This window comes from Oncorhynchus tshawytscha, linkage group LG28 (assembly GCF_018296145.1).
Source record: "Oncorhynchus tshawytscha isolate Ot180627B linkage group LG28, Otsh_v2.0, whole genome shotgun sequence".
Classification (NCBI taxonomy): domain Eukaryota; kingdom Metazoa; phylum Chordata; class Actinopteri; order Salmoniformes; family Salmonidae; genus Oncorhynchus; species Oncorhynchus tshawytscha.
In genome coordinates, this window is record NC_056456.1 from 30,433,679 (window position 1) to 30,459,196 (window position 25,518).

General features: G+C 43.0%; 1 protein-coding gene across 2 annotated transcripts; it reads left to right on the forward strand.

Moving 5' to 3' along the window:
* The first annotated feature begins 211 nt into the window (after positions 1–211).
* Positions 212–25,469, forward strand: LOC112244627 (protein phosphatase 1L). 2 transcript variants are annotated; one of them, XM_024412356.2, is made up of 4 exons: positions 212–1,126; positions 19,586–19,760; positions 22,497–22,658; positions 23,335–25,469. In XM_024412356.2, exons 1-4 carry the CDS (start codon positions 728–730, stop codon positions 23,685–23,687), a joined length of 1,089 nt encoding a protein of 362 aa, XP_024268124.1. In that variant the 5' UTR covers positions 212–727; the 3' UTR covers positions 23,688–25,469. The 2 variants fall into 2 exon arrangements, with proteins under 2 accessions (XP_024268124.1, XP_042164107.1); XM_042308173.1 differs by lacking the exon at positions 212–1,126 and adding an exon at positions 8,366–8,412.
* The last annotated feature ends 49 nt before the right edge of the window (positions 25,470–25,518 follow it).

Genomic DNA, 25,518 nt, shown 5'->3' on the forward strand with positions numbered 1-25,518 from the left:
ATATGCTTATTAGGCCTAATCATTTTAAAATACATTTGATAATAAAATGTGCAAAGAGGAACGCTATAGACAGACCTGCATTACAAATCCTGAATATTAAGACTATTATAAACACCCTCGCATGCTGCAGCTGTTGTGATCATGATCCATCATAGGACATTGTGCAGCAGCTGCGCACACTGTCATCACTGACTATAGAGTTGAAGACTGGGGGGTGCGCAAGGGGGTTGTTGTTGACGCGGGTGAGTAGAGGCTGAATGGGAGCGTTTCCCACACAAGAAACGGAGTCACCGCAAAAACAGGCCACCGAAACTGAAACCCCTACTCCGCCCCTGGTGACAACTCCTCCTCACATTCCGGTGGGTCGTCTCCCGTTATTCGCGAAGCCTACAATGGGCTACAGACTACAGCGACTTCATTACGAGTTTTTTCGGCGAATCCTCGTGCTTCAGCTGTTATTTCGCGAGCCAGGACAGTCTCACTTGTCTTTCAAGCCAATGACTCTGCCCGCTTTCGTCATTCGCTCTTGCTCTTCAGTGTTACATTCCGTTGAGCGTTAAGGCTGGAAATAGCCTGCATTGACAATTTAAAGCCAGTTTGATATATTTATAGCAGTTCTGACATCAAACATTCATGGTGGACGTTTAAATTTTTTCCCTTGAACGGATATAATGGAGTGAATTGACCTGCACGAGAGAGGCAACCGTCAACAGTTTTCTTGCGTGTGATGATAGGAGACACAATGACGCTGTTGTCTCTTTTGGGTCGGATCATGCGTTATTTCCTCCTCAGGCCAGAGACATTGTTTCTGCTATGCATTAGCTTGGCCTTATGGAGTTACTTCTTCCACACGGACGAGGTGAAGACCATCGTCAAGTCCAGCCGGGATGCCGTGAACATGGTGAAGGGGAAAGTGGCGGAGATGATGCAAAACGACAGGTTGGGGGGCCTGAATGTCCTAGATGCGGAGTTCTCCAAAACTTGGGACTTCAAAAACAACAATGTAGCAGTGTACTCCATTCAGGGGCGGCGCGACCACATGGAGGACCGATTCGAGGTGCTCACCGACATCACCAACAAGAGTCACCCGTCTATATTCGGGATATTTGACGGTCACGGTGGTGAGGTAGGTGCAGTGGCTATTTTAGCATGTAAATCCTCATGGGGCAAACTCCCCAAATGTTTTTAGATGCAGCCACTTCACTTCACAACACAACACTAAACAATACATTCATTGCACTACAACCGTTAGGGCCTACATAAAGCTGTCCCAACAGCAGAGCTTTCTTTTCAGCACCATGGAGTGAATGAATCCTCTCCACCGCTACACCTGGCTATCAGCGGAGCCTTGTCTGGCAGCGAAACAGTTCATTCAGCCTCCTTTACTGCCTTTAAAAAAACATAACTGATAAGACTTGCTTAAACAAATGTGGTTTCTACTGACAATTGAGATGTACAAACTATGGCATAAGGGAACAACGAGTGAATAAGAGGCAATCCGAGCTAGGACTGTCATTGTCAAGAACTATTTGTTCAGTACTTTTGAAATGTACAGCAAAATAATTCAGAACATGGGCCGTTCTTACAGTATTCTCCCAGAACACCAAGTCAGAACCGTAGGATAAATAAAGGGGGCATATAAGCAGACAATGAAAGCTCTTACAATGTTTGATGACATTTCTCTAAAACAGGCTATAGGCTACATGTGCACCACCAAGTCAGAACAGTAGCCTAAGTTATGAGGGGGAAAGGGACCAAATTATTAGGGTGAGGCACATGGTCTACTAACAGCTTACTACACAACATGCACTTAGTATTACTTTCTTAGCTACAGAATATTACACCATTTATGCAGCAGCATAAAATACATTTTTGGACTCACCTGCTGTGCTAGCTTGAACAGGAAGTTGGCACGGCGGTCCTTCTTGTGGCCAAATTTTGTAATCAATGACTGCCGTTCTCTGGATTTATGGTGCTTTCAAGACAACTGGGAACTGAAAAAAAACAATCATGATGTTGGTGAACTTCAGGTCGGAGCTGTAGAAAGAGGCCCGAGTTCCTGATTTGGAATTCCGAGTTGGATGACCTTTCAAAACTTATTTTCCCAGTCAGAGCTCACTTTTTTCCAGAGTTCCACAGTTGTCTTGAACTCACTGAAGAATGAGATTTCCCAGTTTCCAGTTGTTATGAGCGCGGCAGAAGTAATGCTGGATTGACAGCATGGCCAATCTATTCAACCTTTTCTGTCCCATGGCATATTAATGTTTATCCTTTTAAGGTTGGAAAAGAGACCCTTAATAACTTGTTATGGCTGCAATCCCTCAAACTGGATCGATATGACAACTACCAGTGAAAATAGAGGGCGCCAAATTCAAACCACAGAATTCTCATAATTACAATTCCAAAAACATACAGTGCCTTGCGAAAGTATTCGGCCCCCTTTGCGACCTTTTGCCACATTTCAGGCTTCAAACATAAAGATATAAAACTGTATTTTTTTGTGAAGAATCAACAACAAGTGGGACACAATCATGAAGTGGAACGACATTTATTGGATATTTCAAACTTTTTTAACAAATCAAAAACTGAAAAATTGGGCGTGCAAAATTATTCAGCCCCTTTACTTTCAGTGCAGCAAACTCTCTCCAGAAGTTCAGTGAGGATCTCTGAATGATCCAATGTTGACCTAAATGACTAATGATGATAAATACAATCCACCTCTGTGTAATCAAGTCTCCGTATCAATGCACCTGCACTGTGATAGTCTCAGAGGTCCGTTAAAAGCGCAGAGAGCATCATGAAGAACAAGGAACACACCAGGCAGGTCCGAGATACTGTTGTGAAGCAGTTTAAAGCCGGATTTGGATACAAAAAGATTTCCCAAGCTTTAAACATCCCAAGGAGCACTGTGCAAGCGATAATATTAAAATGGAAGGAGTATCAGACCACTGCAAATCTACCAAGACCTGGCCGTCCCTTCAAATATGCTTTTCAGCAAAAGCACTACAAACGATTATGTTAGGTCTCCACCAAACCACAATAAGCACACTCATTTTCCAGCGAAATATAGCATTCACAAAAAAGCAGAAATAGAGATAAAAATGTATCACTAACCTTGAATTATCTTCATCAGATGACATTCATGGGACTTCATGTTACACAATACATGTTTTGTTTGATAAAGTTCATATTTATATCAAAAAATCTGAGTTTACGTATTAGATTCACTAGTTCCAAAAACATCAAGTGATTTTGCATAGCCACATCGTTTCAACAGAAATACTCATCATAAATGTAGATGATAATACAAGTTATACACATGGAATTATAGATATAGCTCTCCTTAATGCAACCACTTTGTCAGATTTCAAAAGAAGTTTACGGAAAAAGCAACCCATGCAATAATCTGAGACGGAGCTCAGAATATTAGCCAAATTAGCCGCCATGTTGGAGTCAACAGAAACCAGAAAATACATGATAAATGTTCCCTTACCTTTGATGAACTTCATCAGAATGCAGTCCTAGGAATCCCAGGTACACAATAAATGCTTGATTTGTTTGAAAATGTCCGTCATTTATGTCCAATTAGCTACTTTGGTTAGCGCGTTTGGTAAACAATTCCAAAGTCACAAAGCGCGTCCACTATAATGTGACGAAATGTCTAAAAGTTCCGTAACAGTCAGTAGAAACATGTCAAACGATGTACTGAATCAATCTTTAGAATGTTGTTTACATATATCTTGAATAACATTCCAACCGGAGAATTAGAATGACTTCAGATGACCGGTGGAACGCAGGTCCTTCCCATGTGAACGCGCATAGTGAAAGCATGGTCAACTCGTGGCAGTGGTGACTATTTCCTGTCTCATTCAACCCCCCTTCACATTAGAGTCATCAGACAAAGTTCTATTGACTGTTGACATCTAGTGGAAGGCATAGGAAGTGAAAACTCATCGATATCTCGCTGTAATTTCAATGAGAGCTTGGTTGAAAATCTGCCACCCCCAGAAAAAAATCCAAACAGGAAGTGGAATTTCTCAGGTTTTTGCCTGCAATATGAGTTCTGTTATACTCACAGACATAATTCAAACAGTTTTAGAAACTGCAGAGTGTTTTCTATCCAATATTAATATGCATATATTAGCAACTGATACTGAGGAGCTGGCTGTTTACAATGGGCACCTTTTCATCCAAGCTACTCAATACTGCCCCTGCAGCCATATTAAACTCAGACTTGGAACACACACCCACTCCACTGAATAGCAGGCTAGTGATTGCAACACTCACAGTTAGCTGATTCCTTCCAAACCACTCATTGTTGAATTTGCGATTTACAACTTGTTGTGTAATGTTTATGTCCAATGGCCGATGAGCACCAATACGTTTGATCTATAATTTCTCTTCCTATGACAAGGATTAAAAAGGATTTTCCAATAGATTGTCAACTTGATTCATGAAGATGACTGCTTGTCTAGCTTGCTAGCTAAGATTTTGAAAGTATGATGTTGACATGATCAGTCCAACCAAAGCTACGGTAGATATAATGGGATTTGACGTAATTTATCTGTGGCCAATGACCTTGAGCCTTCTTGGATGGGCAATTCTAATGTAAATCTGCGGCAGCACCCAAGGGGCTTGAATTTATGAGCTCTCCCCGTAGATTTTGCGGTGAAGTAGTGTCCCCATGAGTGACAGACACTGAGCCAATCACATCGCAACTAGAGAACGTTACCAACCCCTACACTCCGTATTTTCCGCTGGCTGACCCACCACCACAGAAATCACTGAGCTAGGCTAAAACACCTGCATTTTGGAGCTGCCTTACTCAAGAAAGCAAAAAAAAGAGACCATGTTTGTATGCAGCTTAATTAACTAAATTATTTTGTTTTTACATCGTTTGTGACACATATTAATGCCAAAATAACATGCAAAACAGGCAATCCATTCTTTTTTTAGCTAAACAGGTGGGTCTCAAAACAGGCGGGGCCCTGCCCCACTTGCCCTGAATGATGGGTCCCACTGGGTAGGTGTTTCTCAAATCCATAGCCTAGTAAAAGAGGCCTATATGTTTATCACCATTAACTAGAAATATTAGCTTAAAACACAAAGGATGCTGTTGAACATCATTAGCGCCTGTGGTCAGCACAGCATCCTCATTGGATTTGGAATGAGAGAGTTAAGTCCAAACAAAACATCTTCCCACTCCAGCTTTCAGGGTACATTAAACTATCAAACAGAGCATTTTAAAAGTCACACGGTCTTGAGCCATCCTAACCATGACCAGAATCTAAGTTGAGTAGGCAGCATCTAAATCCTCTGCAGTACGATTTACAGGGTCTCTCCGCTGGCCTATTCACTATTTAGTAGAAGGCCCTGTTTATGTCGCCTACCACTACTACCCTATGATGAAACTAGAATCACCCTCTGTGTTTTTGTGTGTTGTCCTCAGCTCAAAGACATAGGAATTGAATCGCAAACCCACACAAAGAACCAGTCTTGAAGCTTTGTGTGTCACACATGGTGTGAACCATTTTTTCTTCCTTTGACTGTCAAGGGTCAGGGAATGTCCAAGGTAGCCTTCAGACCACATGTCTAGGGAGCCATCTGCCAATTCAGTGTCCACAGTGAGCTTGTAGCCAGGTTTCTCTCTCTCACAGACACTATTACACCCTATTACACACTATTACAAAGCTATTACACACTATAACAAAGCTATTACACAAACTCGATTACAAAGCTATTACACACTATAACAAAGCTATTACACAAACACTATTACACATTATTACAATACTATTACTCTATTACACACTGTTACACATCTGTGTTTAAGAAGTCACAAATGCCACTTTAGTATTGTGACTGTGTCTATCTCCACCGAATCAAAATACTAAAAGATTTACACTGAGTGGACAAAACCTAAAGAACACCTGCTCTTTCCATGGCATAGACCGACCAGGTGAAAGCTATGATCCCTTATTAATGTCACTTATTAAATCCATTTCAATCAGAGTAGATGAAGGGGGAGACAGGTTAAAGGTTTTTTAAGCCTTAAATGGATTGTCTATGTGTGCCAATCAGAGGGTGAATGGGTAAGACAAAAGATTTAAGTGCCTTTGAACGGGGTATGGTAGTAGGTGCCAGGCGTGCAGGTTTGTGTCAAGAACTGCAACGTTGCTGGGTTTTTCACGCTCAACAGTTTCCTGTGTGTATCAAAAATGGACTTGACACAACTGTGGGAATCATTGGAGTCAAGATCACATTCTGAGTCAAAATGCAAGCCAAGATCTACCACTCAGATTTTTTTTTTGCATGACTTTAAAAAAGTAAGCCTATTCAACATTATCCAATTAAAAACAGTTACTGTATATAGCCATGAGGTTTGTGCAGTAGGCTATAGGCCCAATACATGATCATTGGCTATGTATGCTTGAATTGCCCTGGCAATGTGGTTCCTCTGACCATTTTGAAATTATATTACCACAATTTAGGTGTATGAAGACATTGGTAATAGATCATTTGTTGTATTTCTTGTGAGGCACAGCTGAGTAAGCATAATAATTCACTTTTTTTCTACATTTGATGGTCAGTCTGAGGTGAGGGAGGGAGCAGCGATGAGGCTGCCTCTCACCAGACTCACCGTCCCTCCTCTCTCCCTTCCTCCACTGAGAAAAGGAGATGGTCAGTCTGAGGTGAGGGAGGGAGCAGCTGTGAGGCTGCCTCTCACCAGACTCACCGTCCCTCCTCTCTCCCTTCCTCCACTGATAAAAGGAGACAGTCTTCCAGCTGATGGTGAAACTTAAGTCGCATTGCATTATTTCTGCCTCATGCACCAATTCATGTTGTTACTTCTATGACCAGAGAAAATGAAATATTCCTTTATAAACTTGTTATGGCTGCAATTCCGATATCGGGATAAGTGTCATCAACAACCGCTGAATAGCATAGCATAACATACAATAAATATTACTATAAATATTTATATTCATGAAATCACAAGTGCAATATAGGAAAACACAGCTTAGCCTTTTGTTAATCCACCTGTTGTGTCAGATTTTGAAATGATGCTTCACAGCGAAAGCAATCCAAGCGTTTGTGAAAGTTTATTGATCGCACGATAAAACATTTAAGTACACTTAGCATCAGGTAGCTCGGTCACGAAAATCAGGAAAGCAGTCAAATTAATCATTTACCTTTGATGATCTTTGGATGTTTTCACTCACGAGACTCCCAGTTACACAACAAATGTTCCTTTTGTTCCATAAAGATTATTTTTAGACCCAAAATATCTCCGTTTGTTTGTCGCGTTATGTTCAGAAATCCACAGGAAAGATCGGTCACGACAACGCAGACGAAAATTCCAAATAGTTTCCATAATGTCCACAGAAACATGTCAAACGTTTTTTATAATCAATCCTCTCAATTGACTGTGGCGCTATGCTATTCAGCGGTTTCTGATGACAATTATCCTGCTTAAGGGATGGGTAGCGTCAAGAAGTTAAAACAAGTCAAAATACGTTTCTATGTAATCCTCAGGTACCCTAAAATGTAATTAAACTATAATATTTCATACGGAAAGAAGTATGTTCAATAAAAAAGTGATATTAGCAGGTGCGCATCCTCTTCATCGTGCGCACACAGACTGTTTTCCAGCTCTGTGTTCCTGTATCAAAACACAGAATTCTCCCTAGTTTTGGATTAAACAAGCCTGAAACCTTGAACAAAGACTGTTGACATCTAGTGGAAGCCATAAGAATTGCAATCTGGGAGCTGGATTTAACTTAATTTAACTTCAAAAATAAAAATTCTGGTTGTTTTTTCTTTGCAGCTTCTCCTACCATATCTATTGTGTTAAAGTCTCCTACATTATTTTTACATTTCTACAAACTTCAGAGTGTCTTCTCGCCAATGGTACCAATTATATGCATATCCTGTCTTTAGGGCCTGAGTAACAAGGCAGTTTACTTTGGGCACATCAGTCAGGCGGAAATTCCGAAAAAATGCCCTAACAAGTTTTAACAACACAAGCTTATCGAAACACTTTACTACACTCATTCATTGCAGCTGCAGTGCTGGTTGTAGCGTGAGTGGAATTACGGAGAACATGCATTTTATGTCTTATAAAACTGTTGACAAATTGTTGACAGTGCTGAATAACAACTTAAACATGAACTTACTAATGAAAACAGCAGCTTTTTGTTGTATTCGTTTAGTCTCTCTCTAGTCATGGTTTTTAATGAGAACTCTTTGCCTTCCCCGCGGCAGGGCTTCTGAATCAAGTGCACCTACCGCCAACAGAGAGAAAAAAAGAAAATAGGAAGGCAAGGCTTTATCGTTGTTTTTTTTACAGAAATGTTTGGTGATCGACTAGGAGTGGCTTGGAGATCGACCAGTTGGTGACCACTGTAACAGGTATTCAACTCTTCCATTTTTAAAATTGATCAAATTTGAGATTCATGTAGATTCATCCTCTCTACCTTTTTATCTTTTGTGGGAGAAGTTTAATTTAGTTGTAATTGTTGGCTATTCAACAAGATGTGCATCATGTTTTGGCTGAATTAGCAGTTAGCAGTTCTCTCTAGGCTGTCACATGCGCCGAATGCAACAGGTCTAGACCTTACAGTGAAATGCTTACTTACAAGCCCTTAAGCAATAATGGTTTAAGAAGTTTTAAGGAAAAAAAAGATTAAAGAAAAGTGTTAAGTAAAAAAATGTAAAATAAAGGTAACAAATAATTAAACAACAGCAGTAAAATAGCAATAGCGAAGCTATATACAGGGGTTATCGGTACAGAGTCAATGTGCGGGGGCACTGGTTAGTCGAGGTAATTGAGATAATATGTACATGTAGGTAGAGTTAAAGTGACTATGCATAGATAATAAATAGAGAGTAGCAACAGTGTAAAAGAGGGGTCTGGGTAGCACATGATTAGCTGTTCAGGAGTCTTATGGCTTGGGGGTAGAAGCTGTTAAGAAGGTTTTTGAACGTAGACTTTGCACTCCGGTACTGCTTGTCGTGTGATAGCAGAGAGAACAGTCCATGACTAGGGTGGCTGGAGTCTTTGACAATTTTTAGGGCCTTCCTCTCACACCATCTGGTATAGATGGCAGGAAGCTTAGCCCCAGTGATGTATTGGACCGTACGCACTACCCTCTGTAGTGCCTTGCGGTCGGAGGCCAAGCAGTTGCCATACCAGGCAGTGATTCAACAAGTCTCTCGATGGTGCAGCTGTAGAACCTTTTGAGGATCTGAGGACCCATGCCAAATATGTTCAGTCTCCTGAGGGGGAATAGGCTTTGTCGTGTCCTCTTAACGACTGTCTTAGTTTGTTTGGACCATGATAGTTTGTTGGTGATGTGGACACCAAGAAACTTGAAGCTCTCAACCTGCTCCACTGCAGCCCCTTCGATTAGAATGGGGGCGTGCTCGGCCCTCCTTTTCCTGTAGTCCACAACCATCTCCTTTGTCCTGATCAAGTTGAGGGAGAGGTTGTTGTCCTAGCACCACATGGCCAGGTCTCTGACCTCCTCCCTAAAGGCTGTCTCATCGTCGTTGGTGATCAGGCCTACCACTGTTGTGTCATCGACAAACTTGATGATGGTGTTGGAGTCATGCCTGGCCATGCAGTCATGAGTGAACAGGGAGTAGAGGAGGGGACTGAGCACGCACCCCTGAGGGGCTCCCATGTTGAGGATCAGCGTGGCGGATGTGTTTTTACCTACCCTTACTACTTGGGGGCAGCCCGTCAGGAAGTCCATGATCCAGTTGCAGAGGGAGGTGTTTAGTCCCAGGGTCCTTAGCTTGGTGATGAGTTTTGAGGGCACTATGGTGTTGAACGCTGAGCTGTAGTCACTGAATAACATTCTCACATAGGTGTTCCTTTTGTCCAGGTGGGAAAGGGCAGTGTTGAGTGCAATAGAGATTGCATCATCTGTGGATCTGTTTGGGCGGCATGCAAATGGGAGTGGGTCTAGGGTTTCTGGGATAATGGTGTTGATGTGAGCTATGACCAGCTTTTCAAAGCACTTCATGGCTGTAGACGTTGTTAGTCATTTAGGCAGCTTACCTTAATGTTCTTGGACACAGGGACTATGGTGGTCTGTTTGAAACATGTTGGTATTACAGACTCAGTCAGGGACAGGTTGAAAATGTCAGTGAAGACTCTTGCAAGTTGGTCCGCGAATGCTCGGAATACACGTCCTAGTAATCCGTCTGGCCCAGCGGCCTTGTGAATGTTGACCTGTTTAAAGGTCTTACTCACATCGGCTACGGAGAGGGTGATCACACAGTTGTCCTGAACAGCTGATGCTCTCATGCATGCTTCATGCATTCTTGTTGTTACATTGCATTTTCTAACAATTTAAAAAGCACTCTGAAAACCAAAGCCAGTTAAACAAACCAACTTTGACTTTCAACCAGGGGTTGGAACCAAAATTATTTTCCAATCTTTTTGTTGTTAACAGAACCACCGTTTTTTTCCCGTTCCATTCCACTGTTTTGACCAGCAATATAATGTTCTGAACCGGTTTGAGACAACAACAAAAATAAACTGGTTTATAGTGTTCCTTTCTGGTCCTTTTTTAACCTGTGAAATCAACAGTAGTTAGCTAATTAAATTACTTCAGCAGTCAGTGTGAAAGTTGGAATAGTAGAATGCACAAGCTGCAATTTCGACATCAGTTCCTCTTGTCATGTTAGTCATTGCATACCTTAGAGAGCTATTTATAACTTGTCATAAATGTCCAGATCAACTAGACCATGTCAGCTAACGTTTTTTTATTTAGGTTTCCCATAAATATTGTTGTCATTTTTTTGTTGCCTTAAATATCACATCAATACACATTAGACATGTATAGAATTGCAATACATTTTTCTTCAAAACTGCAACATTTTCTTTGCACTCCATGACAAAATGTGTAGAATTGCAGGAAATAAGCTTTAAACCTGCACAATTCTCTCCACCAACAAGAGGGGTGTGAACAGTTTGTCATGAACAGTGCTTGTGCACATAAAAATTGACGGGGCTCATGCACGCACGGGGAGGCGCTACATGTTCCCCAATGCTGGAAGGGGGACCCAGAGTGAAAAAGTTTGGGAACCCCTAAAGTAGCCTATTGTAACGTCAGTACAGTAGCCTATGGTAACATCAGTACAGTAGACTATGGTAACGTCAGTACAGTAGACTATGGTAACATCAGTACAGTAGACTATGGTGACGTCAGTACAGTAGACAATGGTAACATCAGTACAGTAGACTATACTTCTTTGGGGGGGGGAACAGGTAGCCCAAACATGCGCACACACACAGGCAGATAACACAGATAACTTTCTGAGTGACAGATTGAGGGCTTTGGATAGGCGTTTTTTGTGGGAATAGAAGAAAATGCCTTGATAGAATGTTATTAACCATTTCTGTTCCTTGAAAAAATGTATTTTCCGGTTTTCGGTTGTGTACCCTGAACCGGTTCCAGGCCCTGCTTTCAACCATTGAAAGTTCCACTCTATGACATTCTAATACGGGGTGGCGGGTAGCCTAGTGGTTAGAGGCGGGTAGCCTAGTGGTTAGAGTGCTGGGTCAGTAACCCAATCGAATCCCCAAGCTGACAAGGTAAAAATCTGCCCTTCTGCCCCTGAACAAGGCAATTAACCCACTGTTCCTAAGCTGTCATTGTAAATAAGAATTTGATCCTAACTGATTTGCCTTGTTAAATAAAGATTTTAAAAAAATACAAATAGATCCTGTTAAAGGGAAAGAAGCATGAATTTCTAGCAACAACACAGTGTGGTCAAAGACTCAGTAACTGAGTTGTAGTCACAATCTGGTTACCTATAACTACAAACAGTTATGTTTTAGTGTTTTTACATATTTCTGACCAAGTGTTAGCGCTGGTGAGCTACTATGTACATCTACAAAGAAAAAACAACATGCAATAATGTGGAAAAACTGCAACTCTTTTTCTCCTGTGCGTTTGGTATCGGTAGTCGAGTGAGTATTGTAGTCGTTTTCCGTTGTTTGTAGCTAATGCAGTAATACCCACATAGTGCAGTAATACCCACAATAACGGGGTTATGACTAATTTGTGGCTCAAAACTGAGAAGCAAGCTTTGAAGTCTGAACGATTTGTCAGGTTGAAGCGAGTAGTTTCGAGCATGGGAACCCTGCACACGTCTACTGTATGCAGTAATCATTTCACCCAGGAGGACTTTGATGGCTTAGTATAACCAGTTGAAGGCAGGATTTGGAATGGGAGTTCCTGTCTGTGCTAGACTAGTTGTTCTCTGGTTTACTACTTACATAGACCGTGGTGGTTGGCTAGTTAGCTGGTTAGCTAGCAGGCTAAAATTACTTAACTTTAGCTGGATGGCTTGCTGGCTAAGATAACTGCATATACCAGTAACATTATTTGATAACTGGTTAGATGCCGTTATATATTTAGAAAACTTTGGTTTACTTTAATGTAGCTGTACGCTAGGTGTTGATAGCAATGTAACGTTAGCAGGCTAGTTGGCTAGCAACCTTGCAAGAAACAATACACACAAAGTATTTGCTTGTAAGTTTGCTTAGTGTAATCGATTTGGTTTAATTTGAAGTTATTTCTGTTACAGTTTACTTTATAGGGAGTAGGCTGGCATGCCTGTTTTTTTCCAGCATTCAGAATTCTGATTTTTTTTTATGTATAATAACTAAAACAAATAGAAAAGTGAGGTGTAAGTTTGCATTGGGACTTTTAATGCATATTCTAATGCAAACCCATATGTTACATGTGGTTACGTTTATGCTACCTACCCTTTAAGATAAGGGACGTCCTTGGCATTGTGTAGTGGAGTCTGAAAGGGCAGGCTTTTTACATATCTATCTGGAACTTTCAGACTATTCCTATCCTTAAATATTTAACCTTCCTGTCGGGTCCCCTTACCACCCCTGCTGTGTGTGCGTGTGTGTGTGTGTGCACACATGCGTGATCCTGTTACCCTTCCTGTGGTCATGGTGACTGAGTGACATGCATGAGCTATGAAGGTGGACCTTGTTCTCAGTGGGAGTTTTGCCAGGAACACACAAATCAAAGCCCCCCCCCAAACACACACACGTTCAAGTCAGAACTTCTTATCTGAAATCCAGGGGTTTCTGGGTAACTTGATCATCTTTATTAATACTTTTCCATCTGTACACCAGTGAATCGACTCCAACCCTGTTGCCTGGGTTGGGTTTGGTTTGCTAGAGACAGTTGTGTGGGAACATGGAAGATGCCACGCTGAGCTATAAGGTTGGTCAGGTTCACCTGGATGGCTGTGAAATAACCCTTCATACCTGTGATCTGGTCATAGTTTGAGAATGTGTGATTGATGTAGGCCTCTTTGATCTGTTTGCAATAGCATCTTGGTAGATACCATGAATCTTTGTTTAGGAGTGGAACGCTTCGTGTCTCGCCAGTCTCTTTGTCACAAACTGAACATGATGGCCAACAATCCCTGGAACACATCTGCCTCCTCCTTCGCTCCCGCTTGTGACAAGAACCATACCAATCTTTCACCATTTCCAGGCCGGAGCTTCTGTACCTCCTGTACTCGGCCAGCAGGGGGTGTAGTTCCTGCAGGTAGGAGCCCAGAGCTGCATGGGCAGCTGTTTTTATTTTTTTTATTCTTTTTATTTCACCTTTATTTAACCAGGTAGGCTAGTTGAGAACAAGTTCTCATTTACAACTGCGACCTGGCCAAGGTAAAGCATAGCAGTGTGAGCAGACAACACAGAGTTACACATGGAATAAACAATTAACAAGTCAATAACACAGTAGAAAACAAAGGGGGAGTCTATATACAATGTGTGCAAAAGGCATGAGGAGGTAGACGAATAGTTACAATTTTGCAGATTAACACTGGAGTGATAAATGATCAGACGGTCATGTACAGGTAGAGATATTGGTGTGCAAAAGAGCAGAAAAGTAAGTAAATAAAAACAGTATGGGGATGAGGTAGGTGAAAATGGGTGGGCTATTTACCAATAGACTATGTACAGCTGCAGCGATCGGTTAGCTGCTCAGATAGCTGATGTTTGAAGTTGGTGAGGGAGATAAAAGTCTCCAACTTCAGCGATTTTTGCAATTCGTTCCAGTCACAGGCAGCAGAGTACTGGAACGAAAGGTGGCCAAATGAGGTGTTGGCTTTAGGGATGATCAGTGAGATACACCTGCTGGAGCGCGTGCTACGGATGGGTGTTGCCATCGTGACCAGTGAACTGAGATAAGGCGGAGCTTTACCTAGCATGGACTTGTAGATGACCTGGAGCCAGTGGGTCTGGCGACGAATATGTAGCGAGGGCCAGCCGACTAAAGCATACAAGTCGCAGTGGTGGGTGGTATAAGGTGCTTTAGTGACAAAACGGATGGCACTGTGATATACTGCATCCAGTTTGCTGAGTAGAGTGTTGGAAGCCATTTTGTAGATGACATCGCCGAAGTCGAGGATTGGTAGGATAGTCAGTTTTACTAGGGTAAGCTTGGCGGCGTGAGTGAAGGAGGCTTTGTTGCGGAATAGAAAGCCGACTCTTGATTTGATTTTTGATTGGAGATGTTTGATATGAGTCTGGAAGGAGAGTTTGCAGTCTAGCCAGACACCTAGGTACTTATAGATGTCCACATATTCAAGGTCGGAACCATCCAGGGTGGTGATGCTAGTCGGGCATGCGGGTGCAGGCAGCGATCGGTTGAAAAGCATGCATTTGGTTTTACTAGCGTTTAAGAGCAGTTGGAGGCCACGGAAGGAGTGTTGTATGGCATTGAAGCTTGTTTGGAGGTTAGATAGCACAGTGTCCAATGACGGGCCGAAAGTATATAGAATGGTGTCGTCTGCGTAGAGGTGGATCAGGGAATCGCCCGCAGCAAGAGCAACATCATTGATATACACAGAGAAAAGAGTCGGCCCGAGAATTGAACCCTGTGGCACCCCCATAGAGACTGCCAGAGGACCGGACAGCATGCCCTCCGATTTGACACACTGAACTCTGTCTGCAAAGTAATTGGTGAACCAGGCATGGCAGTCATCCGAAAAACCGAGGCTACTGAGTCTGCCGATGAGAATATGGTGATTGACAGAGTCGAAAGCCTTGGCAAGGTCGATGAAGACGGCTGCACAGTACTGTCTTTTATCGATGGCGGTTATGATATCGTTTAGTACCTTGAGTGTGGCTGAGGTGCACCCGTGACCGGCTCGGAAGCCAGATTGCACAGCGGAGAAGGTACGGTGGGATTCGAGATGGTCAGTGACCTGTTTGTTGACTTGGCTTTCGAAGACCTTAGATAGGCAGGGCAGGATGGATATAGGTCTGTAACAGTTTGGGTCCAGGGTGTCTCCCCCTTTGAAGAGGGGATGACTGCGGCAGCTTTCAATCCTTGGGGATCTCAGACGATATGAAAGAGAGGTTGAACAGGCTGGTAATAGGGGTTGCGACAATGGCGGCGGATAGTTTCAGAAATAGGGGTCCAGATTGTCAAGCCCAGCTGATTTGTACGGGTCCAGGTTTTGCAGCTCTTTCAGAACATCTGCTATCTGGATTTGGGTAAAGGAGAACTTGGAGAGGCTTGGGCGAGGAGCTGCCGGGGGGGAGGAGCTGTTGGCCGAGGTTGGAGTAGCCAGGCGGAAGGCATGGCCAGCCATTGAGAAATGCTTATTGAAGTTTTCGATAATCATGGATTTATCGGTGGTGACCGTGTTACCTAGCCTCAGTGCAGTGGGCAGCTGGGAGGAGGTGCTCTTGTTCTCCATGGACTTCACAGTGTCCCAGAACTTTTTGGAGTTGGAGCTACAGGATGCAAACTTCTGCCTGAAGAAGCTGGCCTTAGCTTTCCTGACTGACTGAGTGTATTGGTTCCGGACTTCCCTGAACAGTTGCATATCACGGGGACTATTCGATGCTATTGCAGTCCGCCACAGGATGTTTTTGTGCTGGTCGAGGGCAGTCAGGTCTGGGGTGAACCAAGGACTGTACCTGTTCTTAGTTCTGCATTTTTTGAACGGAGCATGCTTATCTAAAATGGTGAGGAAGTTACTTTTAAAGAATGACCAGGCATCCTCAACTGACGGGATGAGGTCAATGTCCTTCCAGGATACCCGGGCCAGGTCGATTAGAAAGGCCTGCTCACAGAAGTGTTTTAGGGAGCGTTTGACCGTGATGAGGGGTGGTCGTTTGACTGTGGCTCCGTAGCGGATACAGGCAATGAGGCAGTGATCGCTGAGATCCTGGTTGAAGACAGCGGAGGTGTATTTGGAGGGCCAGTTGGTCAGGATGACGTCTATGAGGGTGCCCTTGTTTACAGAGTTAGGGTTGTACCTGGTGGGTTCCTTGATGATTTGTGTGAGATTGAGGGCATCTAGCTTAGATTGTAGGACTGGCGGGGTGTTAAGCATATCCCAGTTTAGGTCACCTAACAGAACAAACTCTGAGGCTAGATGGGGGGGCGATCAATTCACAAATGGTGTCCAGGGCACAGCTGGGAGCTGAGGGGGGTCGGTAGCAGGCGGCAACAGTGAGAGACTTATTTCTGGAGAGAGTAATTTTCAAAATTAGTAGTTCGAACTGTTTGGGTATGGACCTGGAAAGTATGACATTACTTTGCAGGCTATCTCTGCAGTAGACTGCAACTCCTCCCCCTTTGGCAGATCTATCTTGACGAAAGATGTTATAGTTGGGTATGGAAATCTCTGAATTTTTGGTGGCCTTCCTGAGCCAGGATTCAGACACAGCAAGGACATCAGGGTTAGCAGAGTGTGCTAGAGCAGTGAGTAAAACAAACTTAAACTACAACCCATTGTCCTGCTCCAGACGGGCTTGGTGCACCAGCATCTGGGAGTGGAAGGCGGCTCCGTTGACCCAGTGCTTGAGTGCCCGCGTGCTAATGTGGCCGTCGTGCAGCATGGAGTTCTTCAGACGAGTCAGCTGCACGCTGAGCTCAGCCTCCAGACGGCGCGTGTCCTTCAGCAGGTGCTCACTAGCCCCCACATGCATCCGGTAGCGCTTCAGGTACTCCTCCATCAGGTCACGCACTTCTGAAGCTTTCTCTTCAGCAAAGACACGGCGGAGCAGGTGGGACACGTCTCGCTGGGGCTCCCCGTGACCTGCTGCGCTGATCTCTAAGATCATGGAGACCACCAGAGCACCAATGCCCACTGCGTTGGGCACACTGCTCAGACCGGCAAGAACCGCACCCAGGCTGGCCACGTAGGATGGGGCCTGGCTGCCCACAAAGGCCAGCAGCTGGGCAGAGTGGTCCTGCAGCACGACCGACGAGTTGAGCCCAGAATACCGCAGGAGGGAGTCGTCGATGCCTACATCGGGCAGGCCCCCTTGATTGAAGAGTTGGTACACAAGGAAGGCCTGGTCCTCCTGAGAAATCACGAGGGGAAGGTTCCACAACATTGTCAGTACTGCCAGAGGCACGTCAAGAGAAACATGCACAGTAGACTAGGTTCCTGAGTGAATGAGTTATAAGCTCATGCATATGGGTTTGTGTTGTGGAACTTTTTATCAGAAGGGGCTGGGGGGAGTGTTGAATTAACCTATCCTGAGCTGAGCTCTTTTGGCATACATGTGGTGGGAGTAACAGAGATGTGTTAGTTGGAGAGAGCACCAAACCCAACACACTCAGAGGACTAAATGTTCACCTTTTCAGTATGAACCTTTCAGTTACCCAAGTCTGTAGAAGTCCGCCTTCAAGTCGCAGGAGGGGTTTGTGGTCAATGTGAGGACACATGCTCAATTGCTTTTTTACAAATTATTTTCTGCGAGTTAAAATAAATGTTTGCTTTCCCCTGGTATCAAAAGGAGCAAAATGTCTCCTTAACAAATATCGTGTACAGAACAGCTTGTCTCTGTCTGAGCAGTGTGTCCTTAAACTACAAATATGTAGCAAATTCTCAACTCTATCCTTTTTCAATCTTTTCGCAGTTTAATGGTCTTCATCACCAAAGTCAGATAATTTCAAGATGCAAAATATACATTGAATTGAATGAAAAAAGGTTGAATGGTAAATTTACTTATACATGGCTTAGTCATTTGGGCTTTTGGATGGGTAACTTTACATTCACTATTCAAGGCTCCCTGTGTTCCTCCCAAACAAATTGAACTAATTAATGATTGCACTCAGAGAGAGTGAGAGATTACTCACACTGGTGACTAATGAAGACTGTTTTAATCATTTATTTTATTCAATTTCACTTCCTAATTACATGCTCCTCTCCTCTCTCTCAAATCAATCTGCTCCTACAATTATCATCATGAGTGAAATGAGTTTGTTCGTTAATATCTCATCTGCCTCGGTTAATTGGATGGCTTGATTACAGAACTGATTAAAACACAAGAACTATTGATCGCAAAGTATAAGAATATGCAAACGATGACATGAGTGTGTCGAGTCTCAAGTCTTAAGAGTTTTGAACGCTTCTATAATGAAATATATAAACTTCCAGCAGCTGAATTAATATTCAATATGATGAACATGATCTGAGGAGAAAGGAGGCAGTGAACATAAAGAAAAGGGCTAAAAAAGAGAGCAGGAAGGAGGGAGGAATGGAGAGGAAGAGAGGATGTTGAATAATTCAGCACAGAACACCTGGCAAACCTTCCTTCTCCGTTTTCTTTTCCACGTTTCAGAATAGAAATAATCAGTCAAATACTGAAAATACACCTCTTTAAATCCAACTGAAATCACATTTCTATGTGTAGTAAAACCAAGGATATTTACTGTTCTAATTTGAATATATAAAGAGAAACAGACCGTCTCTTTAACAGCACTGGAAACCAGTGTTAACCTTCATGCCCCCCGGGTTTGGCCCATGGTAATTGATTAGTCATTATTCATTAATGAATTCATATTGGAAATGAGCAAAGCCACCAAGTGTGCATTTGAGCATGCATTTTAAAATATTTTACATATTGCCTCCATTCACCCAGTGCTGTATGTAGACACATGAATTATCTGTAGACAGCCTGCCACATTGAAACCCTTTCTACATACGGTATAAAATGTGCTCGTCAAATATAATTTCTCTGGTCTTGCACTATGTATAGCTTTTGTTTGGATATCTCTGGTAGGTCCTAGAAAACATTGGTGCCTTTTGGTGTGTATTTCAATAATACGTTTTTGTGTTTTAAACTTGTAGTTTGGCCTCAATGTATTATAAGATGAGGAACTTGTTTGGACTTTGAATTCAGATTGCTCAATTTCCATGATATAAACAGACGGCTATCTCCTGGCTGTATTCTTGCAAAATATGGGCACTAAGACAACCTGTGTCCTTGAGAAATAGGCTATCAGTCATTTACAGCATCGGAGGCTCACCACACTGCTGAACACAGAAAAAATAAATGTGTCTCGTTCAAACATTTAATCTGGATTCATTTACAGGCAAAAAAAACAAGCATTCTGTACCGCTGTACAAGTTTAAAAAAGCACAGAATTGTATCAACCAATCATCAGAAAGTTGACCGGTCAAATAACTGAAATTCAACCACAACCGTGATGAAAAACTTTCTAAATACTTATATTGCCCTCTCTCTCCACCCTTTTCCCCTCTCTCTCTCCATCTCTCACAGGCTGCAGCGGACTATGTAAAGGCCCACCTTCCGGAGGCTCTGAGGCAGCAGTTGCTGTCCTATGAGAGGGAGAAGAGGGAGAGCGTTCCCTCCTACCCCAGCATCCTGGAGCAGCGTATCCTGGCTGTAGACCGAGACATGGTGGACAAGCTCTCCACCAATCACGACGAAGCAGGTGAGGGACTGTAGGAGTGCTGATCTAAGATCAGTTTAGCCTTTTAGGTCCTGGATCAGCACTCCTTCTCTGAGATGTTTATGAGTACGAGGTCGGACGGGTTAAAAATGTGGCAATACTGCAGATTGGTTAAGACATTAAGTCCGATACACTCGGACAGAGATGGGTCAGAGGGGGAGAGGCGAATTTTAAACCCCAAATCTATTTTGCATGAAGAAACAACCTGTCATTCATCACAAACTTTGAATATCTGTGTTTTTCCTCTTTACAATGCAGAAAGAAGGAATTTAATCAGTGGACACCACACCTGTCATCATTTTTTTCTGTCATCATTTTTTTCTTTACTAAAGTAGAGGTTTATTATTTCTAAGGGTACTACATAGGTGTAAACATACATTTCTTAGCAAGAGATAGCACTTGTATAGCCTAAGAAAGTAGCAGAAATATGCAGAAAGTAGTTTTGAATGCATTTTATAGAAGGGAAACAATAAGTCTTGAACTTTTTTGGCAACATAGTGATATATTCTTATATACTGTACAATGAGGAATTCAACTAAATGATACTAGTCTTCTCCCATTTGTTTAAATATTGCCCCCACCCACAAGGTGTATAAAGAACAACAATAAATACGAATAAAATAAGATAATAGATACAAAAATATGAAGAACATAAATCAATCAACTCTAATTAGCACATGTAGGACAGTATGCAAGTGTGTGTGCATAGACTTTGCAGATGTATTTCTCACATGTGCAGCACATAGTATTTGTTTTACAGTCCTTCTTTGGGGTGCAGAATTGGCATCTCCCCCTCTTGACTGCCCCAGCTGCAGCCTCCGGTGGATCAGGACTAGTTTCAGCCCACTGAACAGCTTTCACAAACACTGCAGAGGCTGCTGTGAGGGGGAGGCGCTCCCTTCTTTGAATGTGTGGGGTTATAAGTGCCTTTCCCAGCTGCTCCAGGAACAACACCCTCTTGTTCCGCTTATCAGGCCTCCAGGTAGGGTTGATCTGGTCCCATATCACAAAGGCATTGTATGAGGACACATCAATGATGTTATGGAAGATGACCAGGGGCCAGCAGGCAGTCATCCTCCTGCAGCTGTAAATTCCAATCAACTTGTTCAGATTGTCAACGCCTCCTTTGTTGTGGTTGTAGTCCAGGATGATGGCTGGCTTCCTATCCTCACGATCACTGATCTCAGCCGTTTTGTGCAGTGTGCTCAGGAGGACCACACTCTTGTTCCTCTATGGGAGGTAAGAAACTAGAGTGGTAGTGGGGGTGAAGGCAAACTTTGATGAGAAGGCCTGTCTTCCCCTTGTTGCGAGGAGTGCAGGGGGAGCTCAGGCTTGTTCTTTCTAACTGTGCCAACCATGGTGATCTTCCTCTTTAGGAGCTGCTGGCTGAGTTCATAAGAGGTGAAGAAATTGTCACACATGACATTGTGCCCCCTCAGTCCATCTGTCACATCAAGCACAACCCGCATCCTCTGGTTCTTCTCCGGTCCTCCACTGGTAGGCTTCCCTGTGTAGACTTGCATCTTCCAAGCGTATCTGGATTGTGCGTCACAGGCCACCCATATCTTGATGCCATGAATTTGTCATCTCCAGGATGATTTTTTTTATGGCTGGTGTAATGTAGATGTCCTGGGCATGGGCAACTGCATGTCTTGTGGGCCCTGGGGTCATCCTTATAAACATTTGTGCTTCCATCCTGCCCTGGCTGTCATATTGTGACAAGGACCATGTTATTTTGCTGTTCTTTGACAAAAATGTCTCTCTTTCAGCTTGGGGGATTTCTTTTTCATCTGAAGATGATGCATCGTGCTCTGGGTTGTATTCTTCCCCCATCTTCTTCTTCAGATACCTCCTCCTCTTCTAAATCATTGTTCTTTTGTTCCTCCTGGACATCTGAAAAAATCTGGTATATGACCTGTTGGGCACTGAAACATGAAACACTTTTTCTAATGTTGGGGTCACTCTAGGAAAAGTCATCAAATTCAAGTTTTCTCTGCTGTTACACATAGTGGCGGGTCATTTTTTACCCTTAAGACAACACGAGGGTTAAAACAGGTCAGAGTTGACCCTCTTTAAAATATCCCAATCACTTCATGCCTAAAGGGAGAAAAAAAAAAAATTGGAAATGTAAAGTACTTTTGATTTTTTTACAGATTTGGTCTGTAAAAGTAAAGCTGTATACATCAAATGTAATATTATTTATTATGGCGGGGGTGAAATGTCTCCATGGAGACAAGCTTTGGAAGGTCAAGACACAAAGTCAGTGTCACGGAGTACACGAAGCTGCTTTGTTGCCCTGAGAGATTTATTGTCAGCCCTGAGAAATGGATTAGATGAATGTACTGGAAACACTACCTTATAAATCACTGGATTTTTCAATGGAGGAGGAGGACATGAAAAGGTAGACCTTTGTCAGATACGTTATTTGGGCCTTCTCCTGTTACCTGGACTTTCATAGCTGTGATGGAAATACAGTATGGCTCTCAGTATTGTGGTTGGTTAGCGGACTTTGATACACTTGTGGTATTCTGAGAATGAGAATCACAGGTGAAAAACATGTACTTAAAGGTTAATTACGCTCAGATGTTTTCAGATAATAACAGTAGTCTAATGTCAAGATGAGTCCCCGTCCCAGGCCATCGCTTGTTTAGATCATCTATGGTTTTGGAATGTAATGTCCCTTTAAATTGAAATATCACCTCTGTCTCCCTCTCTCAGGTACTACATGTCTGGTGGCCCTGCTATCGGACAGGGAGCTGACGGTGGCCAACGTTGGGGACTCACGAGGCGTGTTGTGTGACAAGGACGGAAACGCTGTGGCATTGTCACATGACCACAAGCCATACCAGCTGAAGGAGCGCAAGAGGATCAAGAGGGCAGGTGAGCGGACCACCAGCATGGGTGAACAGCACCACAACGCTATGGGGGCGTTAAAAAGATGTGTTTGTGTCAAACCTAGCTAAACTCAACACAGTGAAATCACATATTGGGGTGGGTTTCCTGAATCAGATTAGCCCTACTCATGAAGTAAAGACCACTTTAATTGGAGAACTGTTTCTTAGTCCAGAACCAGGTTTAATCTGTGTCCAGCAAACCGGCCCTTAGTGTTCAGCACAGAAACAAAAAACACATACCATTTTCTTGGCTGTGGAAGGTAGTGCATAACGTCATGACGACATAAAATGTTTCCCATACTTGAGCAGATCACAATGGCACACTAGGATGAATCACGAGAACGAATTAGTGTCAAAAGGAGAGACTGCAGAATTGCAGCCTTGACTCACCACCTATTGGCCCTCTTTTGAAGTGCAAGAGAAGTTGAATACATTACTTGCTCTGACAAATGATAGGAAGCACTGATATGCTAAGGTGGATTTGGTAAATAGAATATCTATAAAAATATAGATATGTAATTTGACTGTGATACAGAAATTCCCTTGCTCCATCTGCACTTTTTTTCTGTGTACACAATCAATGACCAATGTCCCAGTGTGAGATAATAAAGTTACTGAGAGTTTAATCATAGGGCATTGCACTTCCATTCCTTCACCACCAGGGGGCTTCATCAGCTTCAACGGCTCATGGCGCGTCCAGGGCATCCTGGCCATGTCTCGCTCGCTGGGCGACTACCCCCTAAAGAACCTCAATGTGGTCATCCCCGACCCCGACGTGTTGACCTTTGACTTGGACAAGCTGCAGCCCGAGTTCATGATCCTGGCGTCGGACGGGCTGTGGGACGCCTTCAGCAACGAGGAGGCAGTGCGTTTCGTGCGCGAGCGCCTGGACGAGCCGCACTACGGTGCCAAGAGCATCGTGCTGCAGTCTTTCTACCGCGGCTGCCCCGACAACATCACCGTCATGGTGGTCAAGTTCAAGAGCGGCCCCGTGGGGAGCAAGGCTGAGGAGTAGAGGCGGTGATGTCACAAGTTTGTGATGGGGTTATTATGTTATAGATAGACTCTCCTCCCGTATGGATAGTGCAGCAAGCAATCAATGGGGAGGATTGGGAACTGTTGCAACATGCATACCTGGCATTCTCTTTGAAACGCATGTATAACCACACCAACACCAACATCCTAAACTATGTAGTTTGTTTTTCATTTCTGACTATGACTTTTGGATAGAGAAGTATTTTTGCTTGAATTATGGCCTTAACTCGTAAGCTGGAGTGCTTGATCATCTTGACACACTCACACATACACACGTCCATCTGCCGTCTCACACATTGGCATTCAGCACGAACACACAACTGGAGATCACCTCTTCTTCATCACTGAGAAGATGACTCTCTGACTCCAACAGTAAAGCAAAATGATCTAGTGTTCTCTGCATGCCCTGCTGCAGTGTGTTGTACTGTCACAGGACTGATACTGTCCTAAAGAAAATTGTAAAAGAATAAGCACCTGTTGAGACTTTACATTTTGGTGGAATGATAAGCCCTTACGTATCGGCCCATAAAAATGTTCTTGGTCATATACAGGATCAGTTATACCCTGATTTAGTTCCAGCCATTGCCTTTTTCGTCAACATAGTCTTAACAGGGCTGATGTTAAGTTACTGTATTATGGTACTGAACCTGTATAGGACATTTGTTTAGCCTATCCGTGTTTAGGAAAGATCTGTGGATTTTAGCACTCAGGTGTTGATGCCTTCGATCATGGGAATCGTACAGACTGGGAGGTGCATCTCAGACTGCTTATTAAAGCACCGTTACCCATGGCGACTGAGTTAAAGGCTACACAGCTGAAACAGGAAGGCTAATTGACAGTAATATGGCCACCCGTGTGTTAATTTTACAAGTGTACTACTGTATTGAATACTACTATTACGACTGTATTTCCAACAATTTCTCACAGGCTCACCTCAGAATTTGACGTTCATTCATGTTTCTCAAACGTCAAATTTCGAAGTTGCTCATAACATAAAATTTCAAAGTGTTTAAGGTTTTGTTAACTCCACATTTTTTAGGTTAGGGTAATGTTTAGGCATTAACTCAGAATTATTACGGTTATACATTAACCTTTCAGAATGAAGGTTTGGGATAGGCTTAAAACCAAAATATAAAAACAGCTTTCTATCGCTGGATTCGAATTATGCAACTTTTGGAACCAAATGCAGATGTTTACACCCAACCGCCATCCCCATTCACAACATCCTAGCAAAACCCAAACCTACTGGAAGGGAACAGCACTGACTGTTGTCCTTAGTGGCTGGTTTCCTCTTTTATCTCCCGGAGTCCTCAGACATGGATGGACATTGAATACTGACTTGTATAAGGGGTGACCTGCCTGGTATTTATTTCATAGGTACATCATTTGAATTTTAAAAAACATATATGTTATATTATCATAAACACCGAATAGGTGTTGTTTCTAGGGTTAACCATAGTACGGTGCCCTTGTAGAAAATTAAGGTTAAGTGCCTTGCGCAAGGGTATATCGACAGATGTTTTATTTTGTCTGGTCGGGTATTCAAACCAGCAACCTTTCACTTACTAGCACAACGCTCTAACAGGTAGGTTACCTGCTGCCCAATGATGTGGCAAACCGTTTATCATTTAACAATGTACCTTAATTGCATCACTTGTAGACAGTTCACCAACAAGTCACTCATATAATCTGCCAAACACAAAATGTATGAATTTGCTGAATGCAGTCTGTCAGTATTAAAATCCAATGCTACCATGTCAAATGTTGCTGTTTTTGTTTGTTATTCCTGCCAATTTGACAGACTGTGCAGA